Source organism: Bos grunniens, chromosome 12 (genome assembly GCF_055505025.1).
Source record: "Bos grunniens cultivar Pamir isolate PY7600 chromosome 12, Bosgru_T2T1.0, whole genome shotgun sequence".
Lineage (NCBI taxonomy): Eukaryota > Metazoa > Chordata > Mammalia > Artiodactyla > Bovidae > Bos > Bos grunniens.
In genome coordinates this window covers 75843687-75870931 of record NC_141176.1, presented here as the reverse complement: position 1 = coordinate 75870931, position 27245 = coordinate 75843687, and the positions used below count along the sequence as shown (strand labels likewise).

Below are 27245 nucleotides of genomic sequence, written 5' to 3'. Positions count from 1 at the left end.
AGCCTACCAGGCTCCTCCGTCCCTGGGATTTTCCAGGCAAGAGTACTGGAGTGGGGTGCTATCACCTTCTCTGGGTAGTAGCACAGTGATTGCCATTTCATTGAGAGATTATTTTTAATTTCATGTTTCCAGAGTAAATAGGTAGAAGAATTTGTCCTACACCCACATCAGCAAACAGCTTACAGATCAAAAACTAGTCATCATTTTTTTCCTCTCTAAATAACAAGGAAATCTTGCCTTGTTTTCTTGCCAAGAAGTGAATCTTACTTTGTTTATTACACTTAAATTATATATTTTGCAAAATCAGTAATAGTTTAATGCTATCTGGATGATTTGTACTTACCATAGCTTGAAACAGAATTCTTAAGAGTCTGATACAGAATTAAAAGTTCAGAAATTCTTTTGAGATGTTAGCAATCTTAATTATCCTGATTTTATTTTTTAATACTGTAAACATATAATAAAACTACTGCTTACTGATTAATGGCTTTATGATTAAGTATATATTTCACATTTTGCCTGGGCTGGTGGCTCAGACTATAAAAAATCCACTTGCAATGTGGGAGATCTGGGTTCGATCCCTGGGTTGGGAAGATCCCCTGGAGTAGGGCATGGCAATCCACTCCAGTATTCTTGCCTGGAGAATCCCCATGGACAGAGGAGCCTGGCAGGCTACAGTCCATGGGGTCGCAAAAAGCCAGACATGACTGGACTGAGTGACTGAGCACTCACATTTTGCCTAATATAAGAACAAGCAAGAGATAATTCACATAATAATTCAGTTCAGTTCAATTCAGTCACTCAGTCGTATCCAACTCTTTGTGACACCATGAACCACAGCATGCCATGCTTCCCTGTCCATCACCAACTCCCACAGTCCACCCAAATCCATGTCCATTGTGTCGGTGATGCCATCCAACTATCTCGTACTCTGTTGTCCCCTTCTCCTCCTGCCCTCAATCTTTCCCAGTATCAGGATCTCTCAAATTAGTCAGCTCTCTGCATCAGGTGGCCAAAGTATTGAAGTTTCAACTTCAGCATCAGTCCCTCCAATGAACACCCAGGACTGATCTCCTTTAGGATGGATTGGTTGGATGGAGTGAACCAAAAGTATGGATGGAATATTTATTTGCATAAAATAAGAAAAGCAAATTTTTACTCTTGTTTAATGATAACATGTTCTTTGGCACAAGCTTCACAGAGACTATCAAGAACAGAATCCCTTAGTATGAAGTTTAAAGTAACATGTAGTAGATAACTAGGAATTTCTACAGGACTGTAAGCAATTTGTAAATTAAATGCACAGGAGGTAAATAGGTTCTTATATTTCAAACTGTGCTTGTGAAAGGAGTATGTTAAAATCTGCAGTACTGCAATACAGTGTTAATTCTGCAGTCAAGACTTCCTGGTGAAATTTTAATGTTTTTACCACCATCTTGATGCTAAACACCATACAGATGTTAAACACCATACAGATGTTAAACATTTAAGCTCTTCAGCCTCATTTTCTGTCCTTAGGGTTTATGTATTTATTAAATTTTATTTTTTTCCAAGTCATCTTGCTTTTGGGGCTTAGAACTCATCTTTCTTATGAAATTTTCTTTTTTTTATTTAAAGAATGATTCTTAAATTAACATATGTTAGTATGTTCTATTAGTGAGCACTTTTAAGAGCTTTCAGGCTTTCCTGGTGGCTCAACTGGTAAAGAATCCACCTGCAATGCAGGAGACCTGGGTTTGATCTCTGGATTGAGAAGATCCCCTGGAGAAGGGAATGATTACCCACTCCAGTATTCTGCCCATGAGAATTCCATGAACTCTATAGTTCATGGGGTTGCAAAGAGTCGGACTTAACTGAGCAACTTTCATTTTCACTTTAAGAGCTATCAGTGCTCTATGAGCTGAGTAGGCTGTTATTCCCTGATTAACTGGGAATCTAGGACTGGATCCTCACTTGGGAGAGACCAGATCTGATCCCAGGAAACCCAATAAAATTAGAATATGCAGACAGAAGGGAAAATATATAACAAGAGAGTATATTTATATGTTAATTTTGAGGGGGCCATATGTCATGGTTTATGGGATCTTAGTTCTCTGAACAGGGATTGAATCCAGGTCCATGGCAGAAAAAGTGCTGAGTCCTAACCACTGGACACCCAGGAATTCTCTAGATGTTAGCTTTTTAAATATAAATTTTGCTTCTCTATGTGATACAGTACCAAGCAGGAATTAAAAGAAGAGGTTTGGGGTCAAAAGCACCTTCTTTGGACAAGTCAATAAACTTCTCTGAGCATCTGTTTCCTGCTTTGTAAATAGAGAGGATAATCTCTCCTATTCATATTGATGTGAGAATGAGATTAAATAATGCCTGTGAAATGCTTGTGAGGTGGCGTACATGGCAAGCCTCTTAAAATGTTGTCCATTATTGGTATTTGGGAGAGTGGAGGTAACCATCATTTCTTTGTGAGATCGAGATAAGTGTGGAATTTCTTGTCTTATGCGAAAACTTGCTGTTGTGGCCTCTAACAATAAACTGTCTTATTTTTCAATTTTTTTGATTGATCAGGTTTTTAAACAAGCAATATTTTCTTTTTCTTTTCTTTACTGTTTTTATATATACTTCACAAACAGTTCATTTAGAGACCAGTGTGGTTTCTCAGAAATAGCTGCTCACAGGACAGCATCTTTCTTGAGGAAGAGAGGTGCTCATTAGACTTCCTTCCATAGGTGGTGGTGGTGGGCCCTCTGCCTTAGTGATCTGATATTCTAACCAGACTGTTGTCATTCTCTGCAAACTAAAGAATTATCCTGAACTGTGAAAAATCACCATGTACTCTCAAGTGAAAGATTTCATCCAATAATTTTTTGTATTTGTTCATGTGGCTTCATTGACTTTGGGTGAAATTTCCCAACTGGTAATAGGTTACAAACATATAACCTAATAGGTTACAAACATATCAACATGATTCCCCTGTATCTTGGGGCATCAGGACTTGAGTCACTTGCTTCTAGGTCAACATTCTTCTTGGTGTGCACACGTCATGGTCTCTGTCGTAGTGTGACAGAAGTACAGAAACACTGGCCATGGTGAGGTGAGTCATCAGATTGGCCTGAAATCCAGTCATAGGGTGGGAATTGTGTGTGTAGCTTGGATTAGGCTCCTTGGAATTCCTGGGAATATGGAAGGAAGAAATGAGGTTGGCTTCGGGGAAGGGATGTTTATTTCATACCAGAATCTTTTGTTTCCTTCTTCAGATGTTGGCTTTTTCCTGTCTACTATGTGTGTCTTCTACCAACTTAAATAGTTTGAGACAGCTGACAACAAAAGATTCAGAAATTTATATACATAGATACATACAAATGTAAACCCATACATGGTATGTATATATGTGTTTTTATAATATAATATCCAATCCACAGTGAGGGTGGCTATAGTATGACCGACAGGTAGAAATAAAACTCTTAGAGAAAGGCTTTTTTTTTTTTGCTCAAAACTCTGGCTCCTTTTTGCTCAAAATTTTTATCAACTGTGATTATTACCTGCAAATTATTCACGCCACTCATTTTGTTTGTTAAACCAGCCTGTGAAATTCAGTCATCAGTCTCTTAGACTCCTCTAAAAAGTATTCATGTATTCTGCCTGTTTCTCCAGCACTCCGTGCCTTGTACAGATCATCATGGATTTGTATCCATCTGAGATTGTAAACTTCAGAGGCCTTGGCCCAGGCTGTGTGAATCTGCACATCTCTACCACCCCACCCCACTTCCATAGCAGACAGACACTAATTTTTATTACATTTCTACCACCTAAAGCTTTATACCATAATATCATACTTTTCCTGATAAAGATGAAACTTAAATTAGTATCAAACAATGCCTTGATTTTCTGTACTGTGTGCATGTGAGCTAAGTCACTTCAGTCATGTCTGACTCTTTGTGACTTTGTGGACTATAGCCCTCCAGGCTCCTCCGGGATTCTCTAGGCAAGAATACTGGAGTGGGTTGACATGCCCTTCTCCAGGAATCTACCCAACACAGGGATTGAACTCGTGTCTCCTGTGTCTCCTACACTGCAAGTATATTCTTTACCACTGAGCCACTGGGAAAGCCTGGTTCTATTCTACCTGCTATCTTTTTAGGCCAAGATCATTTTCCAAGATAAAATTACCTCAGGGGATGATGTGATGATTAAATGAATGTTCATAGACCTCTTAGCACCGTGCCTTGCATATAGTAAGTACCTGTTGTTGTCTGTTGTTGTTATAATCATTAGCCTTTGAAATAAACATTTTAAATACTTAGCATAATGATAGAAAGTTGGTTGTATGTTGAGAGCAAGCTTAAATGTGTCATAAAGTTTCAAAAACAAATTTTGAGCAAAAAGGGACCAGAGTATTTAAGCTAAAACAAAACAAAAAAACTTCTTGGACTTTTTCTAAGAGTTTTACTTCTACTTGTTGGTCATACTATAGCCACCCTCACTGTGGATTGGATATTATATGTTGAGAGCAGGCTTAAATGTGTCATAAAATTGGGCTCCCCAGCTCTGTGAGTTATGCTTTGTTGTCTCCGTCAAGTTGCTTTTTCTATCCCTGTGCTTCAGTGTTTCCATCTGTAAAATGAAATAGTACTATTACTAGATAGGGCTGGTTGTGAGACGTTAATACATGTGAAATACTGAATGTACAGCTTGTACACAGTCAGCACTTAGTAAATGTTGACTATGGTTAGAAAACTGAGAAAGAAAGAAGAATTTCTGTTTCCAATGTTCAACATTTAATTTTGTCCTAGTTTTCTGGACACTGAATGTGTAATTAACTACATCTTTCTCTCCACATGCATAGCTGACGCTTCTGGATTCCTCAGCTGTGATGCCTGCTCACTCATCCCTCTACTAACACTTACTTACTTTGGATAGTTTTGGATTCAAGTCTTACTCAAATATTCTTATCTGTTAAAAATAGTAATACCCGCCTCATCAGTTTACTGAGTGTATCATAAGAGCTAATACCCAGAAAGTTCTTATCAGAGTGTTTGACACATGCAATAAATATTGTAATGACCACCTATAATTGTATTTCTTTGGATGGTAAAGCATTTCCTGCCTTTCCAACAAATCTTTTGAATAAAGGAGTTGAATCTCAGCAAAACAATCAAGTTTATCTTTGAAAAGAATCCTTGATAAGGAGGCCTCTGTACCTATCTTCTCTATTTCAGATGTTTATATTGATGACTGGTGTCGCAGGTGTGATGGTAGGTGTGATTCCTTGGATTGCAATACCTGTGATTCCCCTTAGCATCATTTTCTTCCTCCTTCGGATATATTTCTTATGGACGTATGGAGATATCAAACGCCTGGAATGTACAAGTGAGTGCCAGGGCTCTCAGGTTGGGATGGCAGTGAAGGCTGAATTCTGTTCATGACATAATTAACCAGACCCCTGAAATTCTGCATACTGTCTTCCAGAATTTTTCACTAAGTTAACATTAGGTAATTAAATATTATGGCTCCCGAGAGTCATGTGGACCTTAGGCAAATGGATCTGGTGGCAGGTCAGCTGCAAGCTTTTCATTTTAACACAGTAAGTATGAATATGAGTACCACGAGGATTGAGACTGTTTTTGTTTAGTTCATGACATGCTTCCTAACACAAAGCAGGAACTCCATAAACACTTTTCAAAAAAATAAAATGTTTCATCATATTAGAACCTAATGTAGAAGGAAACTATGAGATTTTTTTCTCCCTGAAGTTACTGGAAATTACAAAGAAAGAAAAAGCTCATGCAAAGGAAAAGAGGCATCAGGAAATACACTTCCATGTTAGAGGTGATATATCTGAAAAATACTTTCTCTCATATACTCCAAAGATGGCAAATAAACTTCAGTTGTTAAATGCTTTGCAAAGATAAGCCCTGTTATTTTTTGGATTTGCTCTTTATCATCGCCAGTATTTGGGGTGATGCCACAGTTTCTGGTCTCCCTTTCCCAAAGTTGTTCATTTAAATAGATGGCTGAAAATAATCCCCTTAGGAGGACACAGGAAAGAGATCCATTTAGTATGCATATAGTCTATTTTTCCATTCAAGTTTTATTTTATTTTTTCTTATTTATTTATTTATTTATTATTATTATTATTATTTTTTTTTTACTTTACAATATTGTATTGGTTTTGCCATACATCACGGATGCATGGTTTGCCATGCATCTGCCATGGGTGTACACATGTTCCCCATCCTGAACCCCCCTCCCTCCTCCCTCCCCATACCATCCCTCTGGGTCATCCCAGTGCATTTTAGAATAATGGGGAACACATTTTATGATTAATTATTCCATTATGCAGGTAATCATAGAGGATGAAATAATTCAGAGATTATCTCACTATTAATTCATAAACATATTTCATCAATATTAAAACAAAAAATCATAAGGAAAGTAGAATTGCTACATATCTTTTCAAAAATGTATAAAAGGATAGTAGCCAAAAAGCAAGGAAAGATGTTTGTATCAGAAATTCCAAAGATAAATAGTTATTGCAAATTCACACTAACTTAACTTTGTGGAAAACAAGCCAAAAAGACAAGCATATTGATCCCATGGTTTTTTGTGTTTACTAAATGGGGAAAAAATCTAAATTCATCAAGATAAAGGAGTTTTGGGTTATACCGTTTGCATATTTTTTTAATAATAAACTATTGAGAGACATTTATCCTAAGTATTTGCATAAAGGATAGTGTCATTTTTATAAAAGCTATAAAAATTTCACTGTTCAAGAGAACCAGCTGACCTCCCATGAGATCTGGTCTTATGAAGTGTTTAGATGGATGGGGAGCAGTTGAGTCCAGGTGTGTGTGACGTCCTGCTCATGTGACTTGGTAGGACCTGGGGAGGCAGAAGAGGAAATGATGAGCTCCATCCAGTTTTATGATCTGAGGCCACCCATGAAACTGAGTCATTCAACAGTCTTGTTGCAAAGCAGGTCTCTGGTACATTCAAAGAGGGATTGTCCCAGAAGGAACATGTGACTGAGATTTATGCCTGGAGAATGGGCACTTCCTTTCATATGGAAATGGAAGGAAGGGTACCTCCTGAGCCTTTTTCAAGAACCAGTACAGGATTTTCTCAGTGTTTGATCTGGAGAGTCTGAGAATTTTGGCCCTATCCCTGTGAATATTGGCGTTTGTTGCAGCCTAACAGGCTGCCACAATGTTAGACAATAAATTCAACCCAACCCAAGTACTCTTTCCTCCACACCCCAGATAACCAAATATGGTGGCCAGTTGATTAGAGCTATTTAAATTTTCTCTTTAGGTGATGGGTCTGTGTCATAAATACTGCCACTGTTTTCTCTAAATAGTAACGGATAGTAAAAAAGTCACTGCTAAGGCACCAGCAAAAAGAAAGACACCCTATTGCTTTCTTCAGTTGCATAAGCTTGCTTTATCCTTGTGCTCTGAAGGACTACTGGCATCTTGAGGTTTATTTTCAGATTGAAGTGCCTAGCTGCCTCTGAAAACAGGTTAATTTTTGTCATCTGAATGACACATCTACAGCTGATTATAATTTTTTTTTTTTGCACATTTTTACAAAAGTAAGCACAGCAATGATAAGTCATGGAGAGGTACATAAAACTAAATGATGCTTGGCTGCCTTTCTCTAGCCAACTCTATCCATTTGGCAGTGCCTGAATGATGAAGCCATATCCAAATTCTGTCTGAAAAGGTTCTGTGATCAACTGGCAATGTCTGCCGTGGTCATCACTAGGGAAGGGTTAGCACGTGTGTCACATATATCCAGACCATGACTCCTCAAGTCTGCTATTTTAAGGGGTTCTCATGCCAGATTCCCAGGGACTTTGTTCAACTGAAGGTATTTAGTAAGATGTGCAGTCATGTCTAAGACTGTTGGATATTAGTTGAGTAAGATTTTGAAGTTTTCTGAACATAAATAGCAAAGTCTGGAGAAAAATGCATTTAGTCACACATGGACATCCTTAACCCTTCTCCTTCTGAGACAGTGCAGCTGTAACTAAAAACACAGCCTTGGGAATAAGACAGAGTTGTGTCTGACACCCAGCTCACCACTGAACAGTGAGTGCTCTTAGTCCTTCAGTCTCGGGGTCCTTATGAGGATTTCTTGAGTGAGTGCTTATAAAGTACTTGCTGGCCATTTCCAAAGGCATAGAGGCTTGAACATTAGGCAATTAGGAACATAGTAACAACTAGCAGGTCTCAGGAAGCGTGAATGATGACCTGCAACAAGAAAGTCAGCCCTGGGTCCTTGCATGCAGTTCCCCTGCCAGGGAAGATCAGCAGTGCTTGTGGGGTGTGTCCCCAAGTATTCCCAAGGTTGTGGAAAACACAGCCGTCAGTCATGTAAATAGTAAGATTACACGTGTCTGTGACTGTGGACTGATGCCATGGCTGTGACCTAATCTGCTTCAGGACAGTGAGCTCAGTGCTTCTGGGAAAAGAGGATGTTACATTGGGCAAGACAAGACCAGAGCCTTCACATTCTCTTTTCCCTGTACTAGTTAATTTTCTTTGCAGATCCTCTGTTTAACTCATCCTGGCTTCCTGCTTAGCCCTAGTGGGATTTTAAATAAGCAGGATGGTTTTTCACAGGTCAGCATTCCCTCTGGCTCACTGTAACTTTTGGGTATGAGGTGAGGTAGGTGATGGGGTGTTTGGCTTCCCTGGGGTTCAAGGCTGAGATGATACTTGGTTTCTAAAGTCAACCCCACCCTCCATCCCTGCTGGAGAGAGTCAGCTGCACTTTGATCTCCTGATGAGGGAAGCAGGTGAGGGAGGCCACGCTGACTAGTTCATTCCAGGACTCTTCCTGTGTGAACAGGCACGTCTACTTCCTCCTCAGAAGCTTTGTCTGTGATGAATAGTGTTGATGTCACAATGTTTGCTCTGGGAATGAAAGTGTGGTTCTGGTGAGTGTTCTGCACTCTCTGAAACTGGGTTCTCTGCATCAGTACACTGGCCCCGGAAATCACCTGCATCATCCCTGTGAGCACCATGTGTCCAGATGGACTGATTTTCTGGGGTCTGGTTGGACACCTGCTGGGGGTTCAGAAAAGTCTGAACAGAGCTCCCAGTCCTTCTTATCTGGACAAGGAGCTTAGTCTGTGTTCGTGTTGCTGTCTTTAATGTATAAAGTTAAAGGAAGCTAAAATAAATAAAAATCGAGGGTCACTCAATAGAATAAAGAGGCAGAATAGTGTGGATGCTGAAGTAGTACAACAGACATGCCCTTGGACAGTCAGAAGCACCAGAAAATCACTTTAGGCTCTTTGCCTGAGTTAGATTCAAGAGGAAATGTTAGATCAAGTCCTGGTTCAAATAAGGTTTTATCTTTTAAGGAATATTACAGCTGAGGGCCTCTAACAGTTAGGGTTCCTGGTCAGATGTCCCAGTCAGGAAGTAGCCCCAGGGCTGAGTGGATGGTCAGCTGGCCCCCAGCCTAGGCTGTCCTTCCCCAGCCCAGGGCTTCCCACCCCCTCTGAGCCCCAGTGTCTCACAGGAAGAAGCCTGTTCCTTCCTTGTTGGTAGAACCAGTGACACTAAGCGGAAGAAGAGGTTCTGTGTCTTTGCCTGTCTGTACCCCAGCCCGGCCCCGACACACACCTGCAGTGCCTGTGTGCCTGTCAGTAGTGGCTGAACCGACACCCACACAGGCATTAAGATGCTGGCTAAGGAGCGAGGACTTGAAAATAATTTGGAGATTTGCCCTTGATTCTTTTTTCCCATCATTTTATAAAATCCCTGTAGCCTCCTATAAGATAAATGATGTTCACTTCCCCTAAACATCCAGGTTTTACTAACAGGTCTTCTCTAGGAGATACACAGGTAACAAAGTGAAGTCAGTATTTCCTGCTGATAAAGCACAAGTTATCTATCACTCATCCAGGACAGAAGTCACAGGCTCACTATCTGACCCTGACAACAGCAGGTCACAGCCTTGTCCACAGTGGGAATGAGACCATAAGGGGTCCTCCCTTCCTGGCAGCCTGCAGCCCACCTGTTCCCTGACATGCAGGAGCCTGACCCTGGTACTCACGGTCAGTGTGCTCTTAGAGAAGATGGAAGGAAATGGATGACCAGTGATATGACACCAGACCCCAAACCCACATGAAATCATTCAAGAGAATAGCCACTAAGGCCACTGTCCGATTCTAAAAGGGTGATTATGACTGTCACAGCCACAGTGACCTCCAAACACCAGGATAGGTGTCCAGCAGGCAGTTGGTTCCTGGAATGGAAGTCAAGGCTGTTCAAAGGCTCCTTGTCTGCTGGGTCCTGTGGGCACAAGGGCGGTGCAGCACCGGGTGCTCCATGACCCACACAGAGGCTCCTGGCGCAGGTGCAGGGAGAGGCCCAGGACGGGGGAGGCTGCAGACTTTCCATTCCCCTTATTCATCTCACCCTGTACTGGGTCTGGCTCTCGTCCGAGGTTGGGGATGTACTGACTATCCCAGCCCTTAGGCTACTCATCTGAAGTGGAGACAGCACGCAGGTAGCTCATCAAAATTCAGGGTCGTGAGTACTCTCACAGAGAATTAAATTTTAAAATTCCACTAACTCAAACATTCATGAACAGTAATTTCCACCCAGAGGGATATCAGGGAAGAATAAAGAGGGAGGCCTTATTTGAGGAGAACCTTACTGAATGAGTTAGCAAAGAATTTTATTATCTAAATCTAGCTCCAGTTTGAATGTGGTCCAATATGTTTTCAAAACATATCTTTGATTTCCAGGTTGTTAAAGTGAAGCTTGCTTTAAGCAAGAGTTTGAGGGTTCTCATAGAGAAACCTCTTGAGAAATGATGCCATTTTTCCTCCCCAAGGCAGCCCGCCAGGAAGCCCCAGATGTGCCTTTTGGCAGGATGTGTGACCACAGAGCCTGGGAGGCAGTGGGTTTTCTTGCATAGAGCCTCCCTGACTTTCTCTGTTATGTGTCTTCCCCAGCTCGGAGCCCGGTATTTTCCCACTTAGCATCATCTCTTCAAGGACTGTGGAGCATCCGGGCGTACAAAGCTGAACAGAGGTTTCAGGAAGTGTTTGATGCACACCAGGATTTACACTCAGGTCTGTAAGTTTCTGGAGATGATTTCTAAGGATGGGATGTGCTGTCTTCTGAGGCCTGACCCCCCTCTCAGGTGGTCTTGCTGGCCTGCACCTCTCTCTATGCTGCCCCACGTCCCCCTCTGCACACCTACCTCCCCCACCCCTTCCTCTCAGCATCCTCTCTGTGCTCCTCTATTCCCCTGTCACACCCCTACTTTTCCCCCTTATGGCCTTGTATTGTCCAATTGTCACCACGTCCTGTGGTTTTGTCCCTTTAGGACAGCAGTCAATGAACGTATTTTTGTGGAGAGCCAGATAGTAAACATGGTAGACTTTGTGTGCTGTGCTATCTCTGTTGCAACGACTCACCTTTCATGTTGTAGCACAAAGACAGCAAATGGCCCTAGCTGTGTTCCAATAGAACTTTATTTTCAGAACCACATGGTGGATTATTCCTGGCCCCAGACTCTATAGTTTGCCAACTTTATTTTTAGAGCATGCAGAGTGGCAGGCATGATTGAGGAAAATGGTTTCCTGATTTGTTGCCCACTTGATACAAAGAAATTATTTTTGTGTGTGTCAGTGAAATATTTTCCCTAGATAGTGATTTCAGAATATACTCTAGGTCTATAAAATCCTGCCTCATCTATACACTCTTTATTGCATTTTCAAGATAAAGTATCATTTTGAAAGCCACGTTCAGATCCTTTTACCTGATGGTCATTTAGATACTGGCTCCCTGGAGAAGGAAATGGCAACCCACTCCAATATCCTTGCCTGGAGAATCCCATGGACAGAGGAGCCTGGCAGGCTATAGTCCATGGGGTCGCAAAGAGTTGGTCATGACTGAGTGACTAAGCACACCTAAGATTAAACACTGTGCAGGGCCCTGTAGTAAGTGCTGAGATGCTGGAAACAGGGTGAACTGTGCTGTCTGCTGTCAGAGAGCTGGGAACTGTAGACCATATGAGAGGACGATCTTCATATTTAGCCCCAACACTGCAGGAAACACACCAATGAGACCATTTTTCCATCTTCTTTATGACTATAATATTTCTGTTTATAACCTATGGGTTGAAATTTTCAATGCATGCTTTCCATGAAGCCCCTGGAGTGATTCCTATGTGTCCTATACATTGTCTGGTGTCAGAACCTAGCTTCCTGGATCTTCAGGCTCCTTGGATGTGTTACTTGGCTGTCCTACCTTGTGTAAAAACCTTCTGTAGCTTAACTGAGAGAAGTGTTCTCCCTTGCTCGAAGCAGCTAACATGATATTTCTACTTGTTTATTGTGGTTCACAAATCCAGAGGCTTGGTTCTTACTTTTGACCACATTTCAATGGTTCGCCGTGCGTCTGGATATCATCTGTGCCGTCTTTTTCATTGTCATTTGTTTTGGGTCCCTGATGCTGGCAAAAAGTAAGTACAGATATGAATATAACTGTTTGTGGTATAGTTATAATTTATACCTGCATTAAGTTGTTAAACTGAACATCTTGTCTGATATCATATACCCTTTGTTTCTAACGAGTTGTATTAAAATGTTTGCAGTATTTCATTCCACAGTGTGGCCAAGGAGGGAAGTTATTTGGGTCTTGATGAGACCTTCTATCCCTTTATCTTTCTTTGAATGATTGGAGGTTTACGCATCTGTAGCAAGCAGACTTCTGAACATTCTGGGTAGTGTCCTGTACTTGGGGAAGAGAGAACCAAGTTTACAATTAAGCTTTTTCTCCAGTTCAGAGCTTTAGGTTTTAGCTCTAGGTCTACTCAGATCTCTTGGTTATAGGTACCTGGTACACTGAAGTGAGAAGATGCTCTGTAAGATAGAACACTATCCTCATGACTATGTGGGTACCAGATAAGCAGATGTTGGTGTGAGTGGCATGAATTCACCATCTGTAATTACTCCATAGTAACAACACTGAATCACAGTTTTTAATAATGGACAAATGAGAGTAGTATTTTAGATTTTAAAGCAGAGACTCTTAGAACCCAGGGCCTTGTTTTTTTTTTTTCTTTTTTTCTTTTTTTTTATTCCTATAGCTGTGTTGTAAAAGACTCTGATGCTGGGAGGGATTGGGGGCAGGAGGAGAAGGGGATGACAGAGGATGAGATGGCTGGATGGCATCACTGACTCGATGGACGTAAGTCTGAGTGAACTCCGGGAGCTGGTGATGGACAGGGCGGCCTGGTGTGCTGCGTTTTATGGGGTTGCAAAGAGTCGGACACAACTGAGCGACTGAACTGAACTGAACTGAACTGATAGCTGTGTTGTACGTTGAAAGTGTTGGATAATAGTTCTCAAAACCATGTGACCAAAGTTTGAATCATCCCATTATTTCTTACCTGTATGATGCTGTCAAGTTTGCCTCAGTCCTCTTGGGATTAATGAACTAATAGTCTTTATGAATTCATAAATAGTGAAGGACAGGGAAGCCTGGTATGCTGAAGTCCATGGGATCACAAAGAATTGGACACGACTTAGAGACTGAACAACAGCAACATGAATTTATAATGAGGTTTCTTGTTTGTTTGCTTTTTTCCCATTGTATCATGGTCTCAATCAACACATAGTAAAAGTATAAGTAATGTACTAGCATTATATGCAAGGGATTCAAATATCATAAAGGAGTCTTTCTGATAAAAGGACAGAAGGAGCCAGGTTTGGAGTTAAGAATGGGACTGAGTTGTCTCTTCAGCAAGTTGTATTGTGAAAGTTGGACAGGCACATATAAATCAATGAAGTTTGAATACACTCTCACACCCTCCACAAAAATAAACCCAAAATGGCTTAAAGAGTTAAACATAAGACATGACAGTGTAATACTCCTGGAAGAGAACATATGCAAAACAGTCTCTGACATAAATTGTACTGATGTTTTCTTAGATCTGTCTCCCAAGGTCATAGAAATAAAAGCAAGAATAAGCAAATATTCCATCTGGAGCGTGGAACCCGCCATGCTTGCTAATTATGCCTGGGCTTCTAAGATCCGACTGGGGAGGCCTCAGTGTCTCCTCTCCTTCGGGAGAATGGAAGGACGCCTGCAGCCTACTAGAATGGATTCTGGAATTCTGCAACCAAGTTTGGGGAAGACTGTAGAACAAGGCTCATCAAACCACAGCCTGTGGACTGAATGCATACAACTTCCTGTTTCCTCGTGGCCCACAATCTAAGAGCAGTTTTTATGTTTTAAATAATTAAATTTGAAATCATTGCCTAAGTTCCTAAAAAAAAAAAAAAAAGAATAAGCAAATAGGATCTAATCAAACTTACAAGCTTTTGTACAACAAAGGAAACCATAAACAAAACAAAAAGACAGCCTGAAGACTGGGAGAAAATATTTGCAAATGATATGACCTACTGTGCTTAATTTCCAAAATGTGCAAACAGCTCATATAACTCAGTAACTATCAAGCTAATTAAAAAATGGACAGAAGACTTAAATAGACATTTCTCCAAAGAAGACATACAGATAACCAATAGGCATGTGAAAAGATGTTTATCATTACTAACTATTAGAAAGATGCAAAGCAAAATTACAAAGAGGTACCACTCCATACCAGTCAGAATGGCCATCACTGAAAAGATTAAAAATAGTAAAAACTGAAGAGAATGTGGAGGAAATGGAACCCTCCCACTCTGTTGGTGGGAATGTAAATTGGTACAGTCACTATGGAAGACAGTATAGAGGTTCCTCAAAACACTAAAAATAGAGTTGTCATATGACCGAGCAGTTTCACTCCTGGGCATATATCAGAAGAAAACTATAATTCAAAAAGATATATCCATCCCTATGTTTACAGCAACACTATTCACAATAGCCATGCCATGGAAACTATCTAAATATTCGTGAGTAGATGAATGGATAGAGTAAGATGTGGTATTTATATATAATGGAATATTTCTCAACTATTAACAAGAATGAAATAATGCATTTGCAGCAGCATGGATGGACCGAGAGATTATCATACTAAGTAAAGTAAGTCAGACAGAGAAAGACATATGATAATATTTACACGTGGAATCTAAAATATGACATAATTGAACTTATCTGTGAAAGAGAACAGACTCACAGACATAGAAAACAGACTTCTGGTTGCCAAGAGTGAGATGAGGCTGGGGAGAGATGGACTGGGAACTTGGGATTAGTAGATGCAATCTATTATATATATAGAATGGATAAGTAACAAGGCCCTACTATATAGCACAGGGAACTATATTCAATATCTTCTGATAAACCATAATGGAAAAATATATGAAAACGAATGTACATATAACTGAGTCATTTTGCTAAACATTGTAACTTAACTATACTTCAATAAAATAAATTTTTTAAAAATATTGGGACTGACTTTATTCCCCTTTCTCTTCCTCATTTAGCTTTGAATCCAGGGCAGTTTGGCCTAGTGCTTTCTCTTGCCCTCACGTTCACGTGGATATTCCAGTGGTGCATCAGGCAAAGTGCTGAAGTTGAGAAAATGGTGATGTTTATCTTGATGTCCTTAGCCTTTTCTAGTCTCCTTGTTATTAAATGGCATAAAAGCAGTTCTTATGTAAAATATTAGACTTGTTATTTTTACATTGTGGGTAATAGTTTTTTTGATTCTTCCTCCTCAAAATGAATATAAAATAAAATATAGACATCTTTTTCTCAGTCTTATGTGTCCCATGTCAACAAGTTTTATATTCATCACAAGATGTCTTCAAAAATAATGTCTCTGTACCAGAGAGGCCCTGAAATCCTGGGGAGGATATAAGTTAATTTCTTAAGTACTAGTTTATTTTTGTTCCTTAATGAGTAATTCCTCATTTTTGGTAAAATTAGAATTTAAAATTTTAAAATTGGTTGTTTAATTAATTGGTATTCGCCACCCCGCCCCCCATGTTAGCATTCATTCTTGTATGTACTGAATGCCTGAATTTGCTGGTGTCGCTTCTTTTGGGCAGGATAAACTCCCTCTCAGAATGTGCTATCAGAGGTATCAAGTTATGGTTGTTAAGGAGGCCTTATTATGTAAATTATATCCTATCTTGAATATTTGCACCTTCATCTAAAGGGAGAAAAACAGTAAAAATAAAATCATTCCACTTCTATCTTCTGATAGAGTAGAAAGTTTGATCTAATTATTAAAATGAGGTTTGATGATCTTTCAGTTCTGCTTATCCATAACACATGGCCCTTCTGAAGCCACAGATTATGGGCCGATGTCCATAAATATTCTTTTCTTTGACAAAATTCTCTTGTTTTTTTATTCAGGTATGAAAAGTGGATCAATAAAATCTTACCATTCATCTTTCTAATTCTTTTAGTTTTAATACCATGTTGAAGGAAGTAGCCATAAGTGAGTGTTACAAGAAAATGGCGTATTATCAAAGTCCTCCTTAGATTGCCACTTCTGTCCTTTGAAGATGATAAGACCTGAGATATTCTTAACCACATAAATGCAGATATCAAGATAAAAAGGCAAAACATCTCATTTACAGTCTCTGAGCATGCATAAACCAGACTTTCCATTCCTAACCCACGTGATGTCATATGTCTTTCAGATGGTGTCAGCAGAAAGGGTGGTTGAATATACGGAGCTTGAGAAAGAAGCACCCTGGGAATACGAGTATCGTCCGCCACTGGACTGGCCCCATGAAGGAGAGCTTACCTTTGAGAATGTGAACTTCAGGCACACCTTAGATGGGCCTCTGGTATTGAAGGACCTGACAGAATACACTGAATCAAAAGAAAAGGTTTGTTTACACCATTTGCTGCTTTAAAATCCAGATAAAGATTTAGCAACATCTGCTGTTGGCTTCCTTGTCGGTGTGTCAGGGAGACTCTATTTCTCTGTGGATGGGGATTAGATCAGTGACATTGTTGGGATTCTTTCCTGGAAACTGACCATGCACTGGGGATCTCAGCATTTCTTTCCCCGTGTCATGAGCTGCTCATGGTGATTAGTGGACTCTGGGCTCCTGATCTGGAATTTAACCTGACCTGGGATACTATATGTCAGGGGTCTGCAACCTCTGGGTTCTAATACTTGATAATCTGAGGTGGAGTTGAGATAATAATAATAATAGAAATAAACTGCACAATAAATGTAATGTGCTTGAATCATCCCGAAACCATTTCCGCCTACCTCCAGTCTGTAGAAAAATCATCTTCCACAAAACAGGTCTCTGGTGCCAAAAAGACTGGGGACCACTGTATATATGACACCTGATTACTCTTGCAGACTCTTCGAAGTCAGTCCTAGCTCCCTGTCCCTAACCCTCCAATATCACCTTCCTACATATCTTTATTCTTTGTATTTCTGAAACCTTCTCATCCTCTGTGATACCCTTCAGTTGCAGCCTCCCCCTCTGTCCTTTCATCTTTTCTGTAGACTTGTCTTCCACTCACCTACACTGAGCTGTCATACCCCTGACCTCCCATGCACAAGCTGCTTCTTTCTTTAGCACAGGTCTGGTACTTACTGGCCTGGGTAAGCTGCTTCTGGAACCACAGTGCAACCCTAGGTCCACTCCAAATAGGGGATGGTATGGCTAGCTTGGGACCATCAGAGAAGAGTCTAGAATCGTGACTCAGAGGTGAGGAACCAGAGTCCCCAGCTGGAGGCAGGGCCCAGAGACTCACTCAAAGTTGTTGAAAGCAAACTGAATGGAGCAGGGGAAGATCCATGTGGGAGACAGCAGAGGGATCCTGCCAATGTCCATGTCTTTTGGTGATGTTCCTTCCACACTCAGTTGAGGCCCTTGCCTGGGACCAGGGCAGAGTCTTAAAAAAGACAATGAGCCAGAACAGACAAGGTGATAGGAAGTTCCACCTACCTCTCCAGCCTGGAGTCCTAACATACACACAACCCCTGTACTCAGGTCATGTATAGATCCCCCCAAAACACTGAATCCTCCCACTTCCAGGGTGCATGCTGACACTATACCTCAGAGACCCTTCCCTTCTATCATCTGGATGGTGGATATCTCCTCAGTTTCTCAGTCGACTTTAATTCATCTGCCTCTTTAAGCCCCTCTATGCTTCCGCAGGATCTATGTAATCTTTTAAGATAGTGTGTATAGTACATTTGTGTTCATAGCTGCCAAAATTGGAAGCAACCAAAATGTTCATGTTGAAAGTGAGTGGATAAACAAAATGTATTATATCCTTAAAATGAAATATTACTCAGCCTTAAAAGAGGAAGAAAATTCTGACCCATGAATGAACCCTGGGGACATGATATATTAAACAAGCCATATATGAATACTGTATGATTCTACTTATATGACGTTCCTACAGTAATCAAATTCATGAAGACAGGAAGTAGGATGGTCGTCTCCAGGGATGGGGGAGGAGTAATGGGGAGTTGTAGTTTAATGGGTATAAAATTTCAGTTTTTAAAGGCAAAAAAATATTCTAGAAGTTGGTTGCACAACAATGTGAATGTGCTTAACACTAAATTGTCCACTTAAAATGGTTAATCTGGCAAATTTTATGTTATGTAAATTTTACTACAGTTAAAAAAAGGTAACATCTATGGCATGCTTTATAATTTTGGGTCTGAATCTTGCAGAACTCTGAGGCTTCTTAAGATCAGGGAGCATCTTGTTGTCATCTTTGTTCCCCAGAAAGTGGCATTCTGCATGGCACACAGAGGGTGCTGGGGGACTTAACAGGTGTGAGCAACCAGTAACCAAAACACACACAAAAGACAGCTTGTAAACAACTGATTACCTAGCATGTTAAATATTTAAATAACCACTATAAAACTCTCTACCATGGGCCTATCTAGTGGACTATAACCATTATTTAATGACTGATACTCTTGAGATGTGAAAGAATAATCAACTCAATATCCAAATGATCCCCAGGGAGCAGCTTCACTTAGTCACAAAAGCTGGCTCCAAATTATTTCCAGTTCCATTGTAGGTCAGAAAAGAAGGGAGGGCCGCACTCTAAGTGAGGTTAATGGAAAGACATTAATCTCAGCTATTCATAAAATCCTGTCCCTGATAGCAGTGTTTGCTTGTCAGTAGACAATGTGTCTGTCAGATTTCCCATTGTACAAAATTCTGTTAATTTGTACTAATCTTAAATTTTCTCAAAAGCCAAAAATATGAATTATCATTATATGAAACTCTGTAGTACAACTTAGGAACATAGAAGACTTGTATTCTTCCATCTTAAATTTCCCAAATCATAGGGTTACTTCAAGAAAATTAGAGATACCAAGGGAACATTTCATGCAAAGATGGGCTCGATAAAGGACAGAAATGGGGTGGACCTAACGGAAGCAGAAGATAATAAGAAAAGGTGGCAAGAATACACAGGAGAACTGTACAAAAAAGAGCTTCATGACCCAGATAATCACGATGGTGTGATCACTCACCTAGAGCCAGACACCCTGGAATGTGAAGTCAAGTGGGCCTTACTTGTAGCATCACTACAAACAAAGCTAGTGGAGAAGATGGAATTCCAGTTGAGCTATTTCAAATCCTAAAAGATGATGCTGCGAACGTGCTGCACTCAATATGCCAGCAAATTTTGAAAATTCAGCAGTGGCCACAGGATTGGAAAAGGTCAGTTTTCATTCCAATCCCAAAGAAAGGCAATGCCAAAGAATGTTCAAACTACCACACAATTGCACTCGTCTCACACGCTAGTAAAGTAATGCTCAAAATTCTCCAAGCCAGGCTTCAGCAATACGTGAACCGTGAACTTTCTGATGTTCAAGCTGGTTTTAGAAAAGGCAGAGGAACCAGAGATCAAATTGCCAACATCCACTGGATCATGGAAAAAGCAAGAGAGTTCCAGAAAAACATCTATTTCTGCTTTATTGACTATGCCAAAGCCTTTGACTGTGTGGATCACAATAAACTGGAAAATTCTAAAAGAGATGGGAATACCAGACCACCTGACCTGCCTCTTAAAGAACCTGTATGCAGGTCAGGAAGCAACAGTTAGAACTGGACATGGAACAACAGACTAGTTCCAAATAGGAAAAGGACTAGATCAAGGCTGTATATTGTCACCCTGTTTATTTAACTTATATGCAGAGTACATCATGAGAAATGCTGGGCTGGAAAAAGCACAAGCTGGAATCAAGATTGCCAGGAGAAAAATCGATAACCTCAAATGCAGATGACACCACCCTTATGGCAGAAAGTGAAGAGGAATTAAAAAGCCTCTTGATGAAAGTGAAAGAGGAGAGTGAAAAAGTTGGCTTAAAGCTCAACATTCAGAAAACTAAGATCATGGCATCTGGTCCCATCATTTCATGGGAAATAGATGGGGAAATAGTGGAAACAGTGTCAGACTTTATTTTGGGGGGCTCTAAAATCACTGCAGATGGTGATTGTAGCCATTAAATTAAAAGATGCTTACTCCTTGGAAGGAAAGTTATAGCCAACCTAGAAAGCATATTGAAAAGCTGAGACATTACCTTGCCAACAAAGGTCCATCTAGTCAAGGCTATTTTTTTTCCAGTGATCATGTGTGGATGTGAAAGTTGGACTGTGAAGAAAGCTGAGTGCCAAGGAATTGATGCTTTTGAACTGTGGTGTTGGAGAAGACTCTTGAGAGTCCCTTGGACTGCAACGAGATCCAACCAGTCCATCCTAAAGGAGATCAGTCCTGGGTGTTCATTGGAAGGCCTGATGCTGAAGCTGAAACTCCAATACTTTGGCTACCTCATGCAAAAAGTTGACTCATTGGAAAAGACTCTGATACTAGGAGGGATTGGGGGCAGGAGGAGAAGGGGACGACAGAGGATAAGAAGGCTGGATGGCATCACTGACTCGATAGACGTGAGTTTGAGTGAACTCCAGGAGTGAAGGACAGGGAGGCCTGGTGTGCTGCAATTCACGGGGTAGCAAAGAGTCGGCCATGACTGAGCAACTGAAGTGAACTGAACTGAGTGTGTTCATGAAGCCATTTCACTCCATAGTTGTTAACCCCTAGTTTGCTGCTGCTGCTGCTAAGTCACTTCAGTCATGTCCGACTCTGTGCGACCCCATAGACGGCAGCCCGTCAGGCTCCCCTGTCCCTGGGATTCTCCAGGCAAGAACACTGGAGTGGGTTGCCATTTCCTTCTCCAATGTATGAAAGTGAAAAGTGAAAGTCATGTCTGATTCTTAGCGACCCCATGGACTGCAGCCTACCAGGCTTCTCCGTCCATGGGACTTTCCAGGCAAGGGTACCAGAGTGGGTTGCCATTGCCTTCTCTGAACCCCCAGTTTATACTCCTGCTTACTTGTCCCAGTCCCCATCACTTTGTGGAATTTGATTGGGAGAGGTAGCTGTGGGGGGTCGAGGAAAAGAGAGATGTGGGTGTGAGCCGGCTCAGCAGAAGTCGGGCTTTATTCTCTTTCCTCTGTTGTTCTGATTCCTGGAAGTTAGAGTTAGTATGAAAGTGTAGTAAGTACTATGCAGATTTCTTCATGGAAGAAATACTGAATAAAAATAAAGAACTAGTATAAGGTAAATGAGGCTTCCCTGGTGGCTCATTTGTAAGAATCTGCCTGCAATGCAGGAGACCCAGGTTCAATTCCTGGGTTGGGCAGATACCCTGGAGAAGGGAATGGTAACCCAGTCCAGTATTCTTGCCTGGAGAATTCCATAGGCAGAGGAGTCTGATGGGCTACAGTCCATGAGGTCACAAAAAGTTGAACATGGATGAGAGACAAACACTTTCTTTCAATTTCAAAAGGTAAATAGTACCCTAGGTTTCCTGGTTAGATTCTGGGGTGTATTTTTTATTTAGAAGATTCTGTGGTTGATTTGATCATTTTGGAGAGTCCTGGGCCATTTTAAAGCATTTTCCAGCTCTGGAGGTAGATTGAATTTGGTTGTTTTTTGTTTGTTTCTTTGCTTAGAGCTATTTCCTAGATAATTCATTTTTACAGACACTTATTAGACCTCGCTATAATGTACCAAAATATTATTTTCCTACCTTTTATCCTTGTTTACATATTATTTTCTCAGCAAGCCCTCTCCTCACTCCTAGACTGCCACCTTACCTAGGGGGTTTCCTAATTCCTTGTGACTTGGACTGTGGTACAAGCCAGCACCTGCATCTCCTGGAGCTTCTTAGAAATGCAGAGGCTCACCCAGACCTCTTGACTCAGCATCACATTTGAACAAGACCTCCCAGTAAAGTCCTTTCTTTCCCATGGGCAGTTTTTGATGAGTGATCACCTATGATTTCCAAGAAATGCCCTTTGACAATTTGAAGTGGAGCTCATGAATCATCTAAACCCCTGTTGTTACTGAGCATGTGTGCCTTTTTCACCACCTGATGGTATTAGAAATGAGTCCTGCTTCCCTAAGCAGGGCTCAAGGTCTATTTGGCCTGTTCCTCAGGCACCGTGTACCCCCACTTAACTGCAAGTTTCTCTCCAAGCCCAACTGTGGGTGCTGTTTTTTCCTGCTGACAGCTGGCCCACCTGACCTCAGGTACCATCTTTATTCAATGATGTCAGCTCTTGTCCCATGCACCACATTATAGGCACCAGTATCGGCATTATACTTTAACTCTCTGGCCGTAGGATCTCTATATTAGGCCTGCAACTACACCTCTACCCACTTTCTCTCGTCTAGTTAGACAGAAGGACATGATAAGGCTTTAGGCCATCCAGGTGATAAGGAGACCATAGCAGATGGAAAAAGGTCTGGCAAACGTGGATTTGAGTCCCATGCTGCAACTAATGGGCTCTGTTATTTCAGGCAGACTAATTCACCTTATAAGCCTCAATCTTTTCTTTTGCAAAATGGTGGTGATAGGACCTTACCTCTAGGGTAGTTGTACACCTTAAACAAGATTAAAACCCGTGTATCAATTAGCATGGAGACCAGCACACAATGAATGCTTATACAAAGATAGTTGTCATTTTTATAGGTTGTAAAATGACCTTAACCACTTACACTGTGTAAAATTTTGTATGTTCTGTGAAAATGAAGGGTTGGCCATTTGCAATTATATTTATAGCTGTGGGATTTATCTACTGTGTCTGTCTCTCTGTTCAGCTTTTCATATACCTAGAGAATATAATAATAGATCTTTTATACATTTATCCACCCTCAGTTAAAAATTTCAGCCCCCTGTGAAAACCTCTTTTACAAAGGACACCACAGATGATACAAATAATATTTTAAAAAATCCAATACAGATCCTGTTGACAATGCACACAGATTGATTTTGATAGGCAAGAAAATGTATCTATTAGCTTTGTAAGATAGAAGGCTGTCATGATTTTTATAGAAGTTTAGAAAAAGATATAGGGTTGGGAGAAGTCTACATGAGAAGACAAGTAGAGTATTTTCAAAGAATTAGCCATGTGAGACAGACTTAGTGATGTATGTTAGACAGTCTTAGTGATGTGTGATAGGGTTTCAGCAGGTGGAAATGCATGTGGAAGTCCTTCTGGGATATGGAATCAGCTTAAACAAAGGCATGATGCTCTGATTCAGTGAATGAAGAACTAGACACCTTCAGAGCATTCAGGGAAATGAACTCCCGGGTGTATAAGATATTTTCATGTTCAGCCCTCAATACTACTGAATGACCCCAAGGAATCTGACTTGTGAAGATGAAGGATGGAGAGCTTAGCGGGGATGGTTTTGTAGAAGAGATGTCCCAGGGTAGAGTGAACAGGCACAGAGCTGGCCTTCAGGAGTTTAATCTGAGAAGTGAGTGCATATGCACCCCAGTGGGCAGATGTGGGAGGCAGGGAGACAGGAGTTGTTGTGCCTCCAACAAGATGTCCTGGGAAAGTGATTTCCCTTTTTTTTGAAACAAACTGGTGCTGATTGAAACAAAGCTAAAAGACTCAGGTTTGTGATGTGCTGGGAAACGAGTGGGAGCAGAAATTGGCATAGTACTTCTGGAGGGTAATTTGGAAGTACTGAAGAATATCCTTTAAAAATGTCCATACCTATTTCTCAGCAATTTCACATCTAAGAATTTATCTTAAGGGAATAATGAAGATTTCTTTTAAAGATTTCACTTCAAGGATATTTAACACACAGTTATTTATAATAGCAAAATATTAGAGACTGCCTAAATGTCCACCAAGAGGGGGTTTGATAAATAAATGATCATAAATACTATATATTATATGGCCATTAAAATAATTATTTTTTATGAAATACCTATTGAAAACAGGTTGTAATAGTATGTTCATATTAATACCATTTTGTTTAAATGAGCAACACACACATATACAAAGCCAGAAAAAAGATACATCAACATCTTAGGGATGATTTTAATAGAGTCTATGGTGATGACTAGCATGTATTCGTTTTTCAGATTCATTTGCACTAATTATGATTAAGAAAAAGATTTGCTTTGTTTTTTAAAACTTGATATAGTCTGTCACTAAGGTGATGACTTTGGGCCTTAAAATAAGAAAGTGAGCCATGACACATTGCAGAAGTAGAATCTTCAGAACTTGGCACTATGCCGGACTCAGGAAAATTCAGAAGTAAGGTGGGCCCTCGAGCCCAGGAATGAAGTAATGAGAGTAAAGTAGGGGAGTCAGAGGAAGGGGCTTTTTGCGTGGGGCATTGGGTATTGAGTTTGATGTATGAAAAGAGACCCAGCTACAAATGTCTTGTTAAGTTGGTGCATTTGTCAGAAACCAGCCTTGGCCTATTTGGAAAAAACAAAGGGGCAGCTGCAAAGCAGCTAAAATAAGACTATTTTCAAGTGTCTTTGGTATTAGTAATGTAAAACTACTGATATTGGTAATACTTTCCATAAGCAATTAGTAAAAGCCTTTGGTGACCTGGGAAAAACTTCCAGACTATAGTTTAGCTGACTGAATTGTAGAAATAGCTAAAGCTGGGTATTCTTTGAGTTGCTTCTTTCTTACTCTCCTCACTGGAGTTTGGAGCTCACAGACATTCTCACAGACACAGTCCTTGTCTGTGTTCTGATGTGTTTTGATATACACATGAGAACACCCAGAAATACAGGCATACCTGGTTTTACTGTGCTTCACAGATAGTGCTTTTTTTTTTTTTTTTTTTTTGCAAATTGAACATTTGTGGCAACCCTGAGTCAAGCACATCCATCAGCACCATTTTTCCTACAGCATTTGCTCATTTTATGTCTCTTTGTTGCATTTTGGTAATTCAATATTTCAAACTTTTTCATAATTATTATATTTCTTATGACTTGTGATCAGTGATCTTTGGTGTTACTACTACATTTTTTTTTTGAAAGTTCAGGTAATGGTTAGCATTTTTTAGAAATAAAGTATTTTAAAATTAAGATATGTACACTGCTCTTTTAAGACATAATGCAGTTGCACATATAACAGGTTATAATGTTGCATAAGCATGATTTTTATATGCATGGGGAAACCAAAAATGTCATGTGAGTTGCTTTATTGTGATACTTAGTTAATTGCAGTCATCTAGAACTGAACCTGCAATATTTTCCAGGTCAGCCTGTACACAAACACATGAGCTTGGTATACATGTACTAGAGCCTGCCTATGTGCAGAAAATGGCCCACCTGTATTATATAAATTAGAACTTATCATAAAGTAGAAGGTGGCTGCAAAGATATATCAAATAAGCTACTTTTCTTACATGTAATCTCTATAAATTCTTGTTTGAACTACAATTATTGATTTTACAGATTAAGCTTTGGAAACTTGGAAATATTCAAATGAGAAAGTATGTAAAGTTCATAGCATATAATCAGTGCTCAGAACGGTTTAGTTCTTCTCTGCTTAAAGCTGTGACTTTTAAAAAATTTATTGACTGAATTAATTTATAAATGATTGAAATTATGTCTCATACCCTTCATCAGCTCCATAGTCCTAAATAGAGATGAAACTGGGGAAGTGCCCATCAGAGAATTTGCAGTTGGATAATCTCATTGGTTGGAGGGAAAATGCTAGTTTCTACATACGTGTTTAAATGCACACAGCTAAATGTTAGTTTTTATAGTACAGTTTCATTCCTGACCAGCATTTTATTTGCATTATACTGATTCTTTGATCTTACTGTTAATGTACTTAATTTATCTCTGCTTCGGTTTTACTAACTAGACTGACATTTGACATGTATCTTTCTCAAGGTGCAATTATAACTGTTAACTGGTTAGTAAACTATCTTTTGAATAGCTTAGATGAAAGGTCCCATATAAATAGCAAATGTTGTTTGTGTTGTTGTTGACTCATCATGTGTATTTTGCCTGTTGGCTACTGTCTTTTGCAATGCTGAGACCTGAATTTTACAATTTTAAGATGTTTCCTATCTAGATAGAACATAATTAAGATATTTAGCATCAGGAAGTGATTTAATTTCTCTAAAAGAATAATTCCCCTTAAATAATAAATCCCTGAAAAAATGATTGCTTGTTCATGTATAACACTTCTGACTTGACTTGTTAACATCTCTGTAAAATTATCGCATTATTCTCAAGGTCAGAATGCACAGACAGTAAATTTACAAACAGACTTCTTATGGATCTCTTAGGAGACTGCTGTCTTTTTATTGCCAGTAGATATTAATAGATTCTGTTTTTTTAACTCTTTCTGGGGACATGGGATTTCAACTGAGGAACTTTGTCAATATCTGATATTTTTGGATCTCACAGTGTTGCGAGTGCTTCTGGTATCTAGTGGGTAGAATCCAAGGTTATTGCTAAAACTCCAATGATATATAGGACAGGCTCCCAACCCCTCAACAATGAATACTCTTTCCAACAACATCTACAGTGCCATAGTTGAAATACTAATAGACTACTCTTTATGTAAAACTTTAAAGTTCATCTTCAACAACCAAGGTTTCTCCCAGTTTTGTTTTATATTGTTAATTCTTAAACCTCCTGGATCTCTTTACAGACGGGCATTGTGGGAAGAACAGGAGCTGGAAAAAGTTCCCTCATTGCTGCGCTTTTTAGATTGTCAGAACCCATAGGCGACATTTGGATTGATAATATCTCAATAACCAGTATTGGACTTCACCATTTAAGGAAGAAAATGTCAGTTGTACCTCAGGTATGCATGTCAGAGCATTGTCACATGTTCTTTTTATAAGGCACCTTTGCTAACTTGCTTTTAATTCGATTAATTTTTTTCAAAATGCATGAAAGGTTTGATCCTTTCCCTTCCAAGAGAGTATATTTTTAGCATCTGATGTTTTCAATAGATACCAGGGTTTGTTTGGTTT

The 27245-nt window shown here is 40.0% G+C and overlaps 1 protein-coding gene across 3 annotated transcripts in view; it reads left to right on the top strand.

Annotated features, from left to right (window-relative positions):
- Positions 1 to 27245, top strand: part of LOC147361925 (ATP-binding cassette sub-family C member 4-like) — a 169780-nt gene that overhangs the window by 117087 nt on the left and 25448 nt on the right. For all 3 annotated transcript variants that reach the window (XM_086330248.1, XM_086330245.1, XM_086330246.1), the window contains exons 21-26: positions 5217 to 5367; positions 10973 to 11092; positions 12379 to 12489; positions 15455 to 15555; positions 16622 to 16813; positions 26918 to 27073. In XM_086330248.1, coding sequence (XP_086186374.1) covers positions 5217 to 5367; positions 10973 to 11092; positions 12379 to 12489; positions 15455 to 15555; positions 16622 to 16813; positions 26918 to 27073 — 831 coding nt within the window. The remainder of the gene's footprint in view (positions 1 to 5216; positions 5368 to 10972; positions 11093 to 12378; positions 12490 to 15454; positions 15556 to 16621; positions 16814 to 26917; positions 27074 to 27245) is intronic.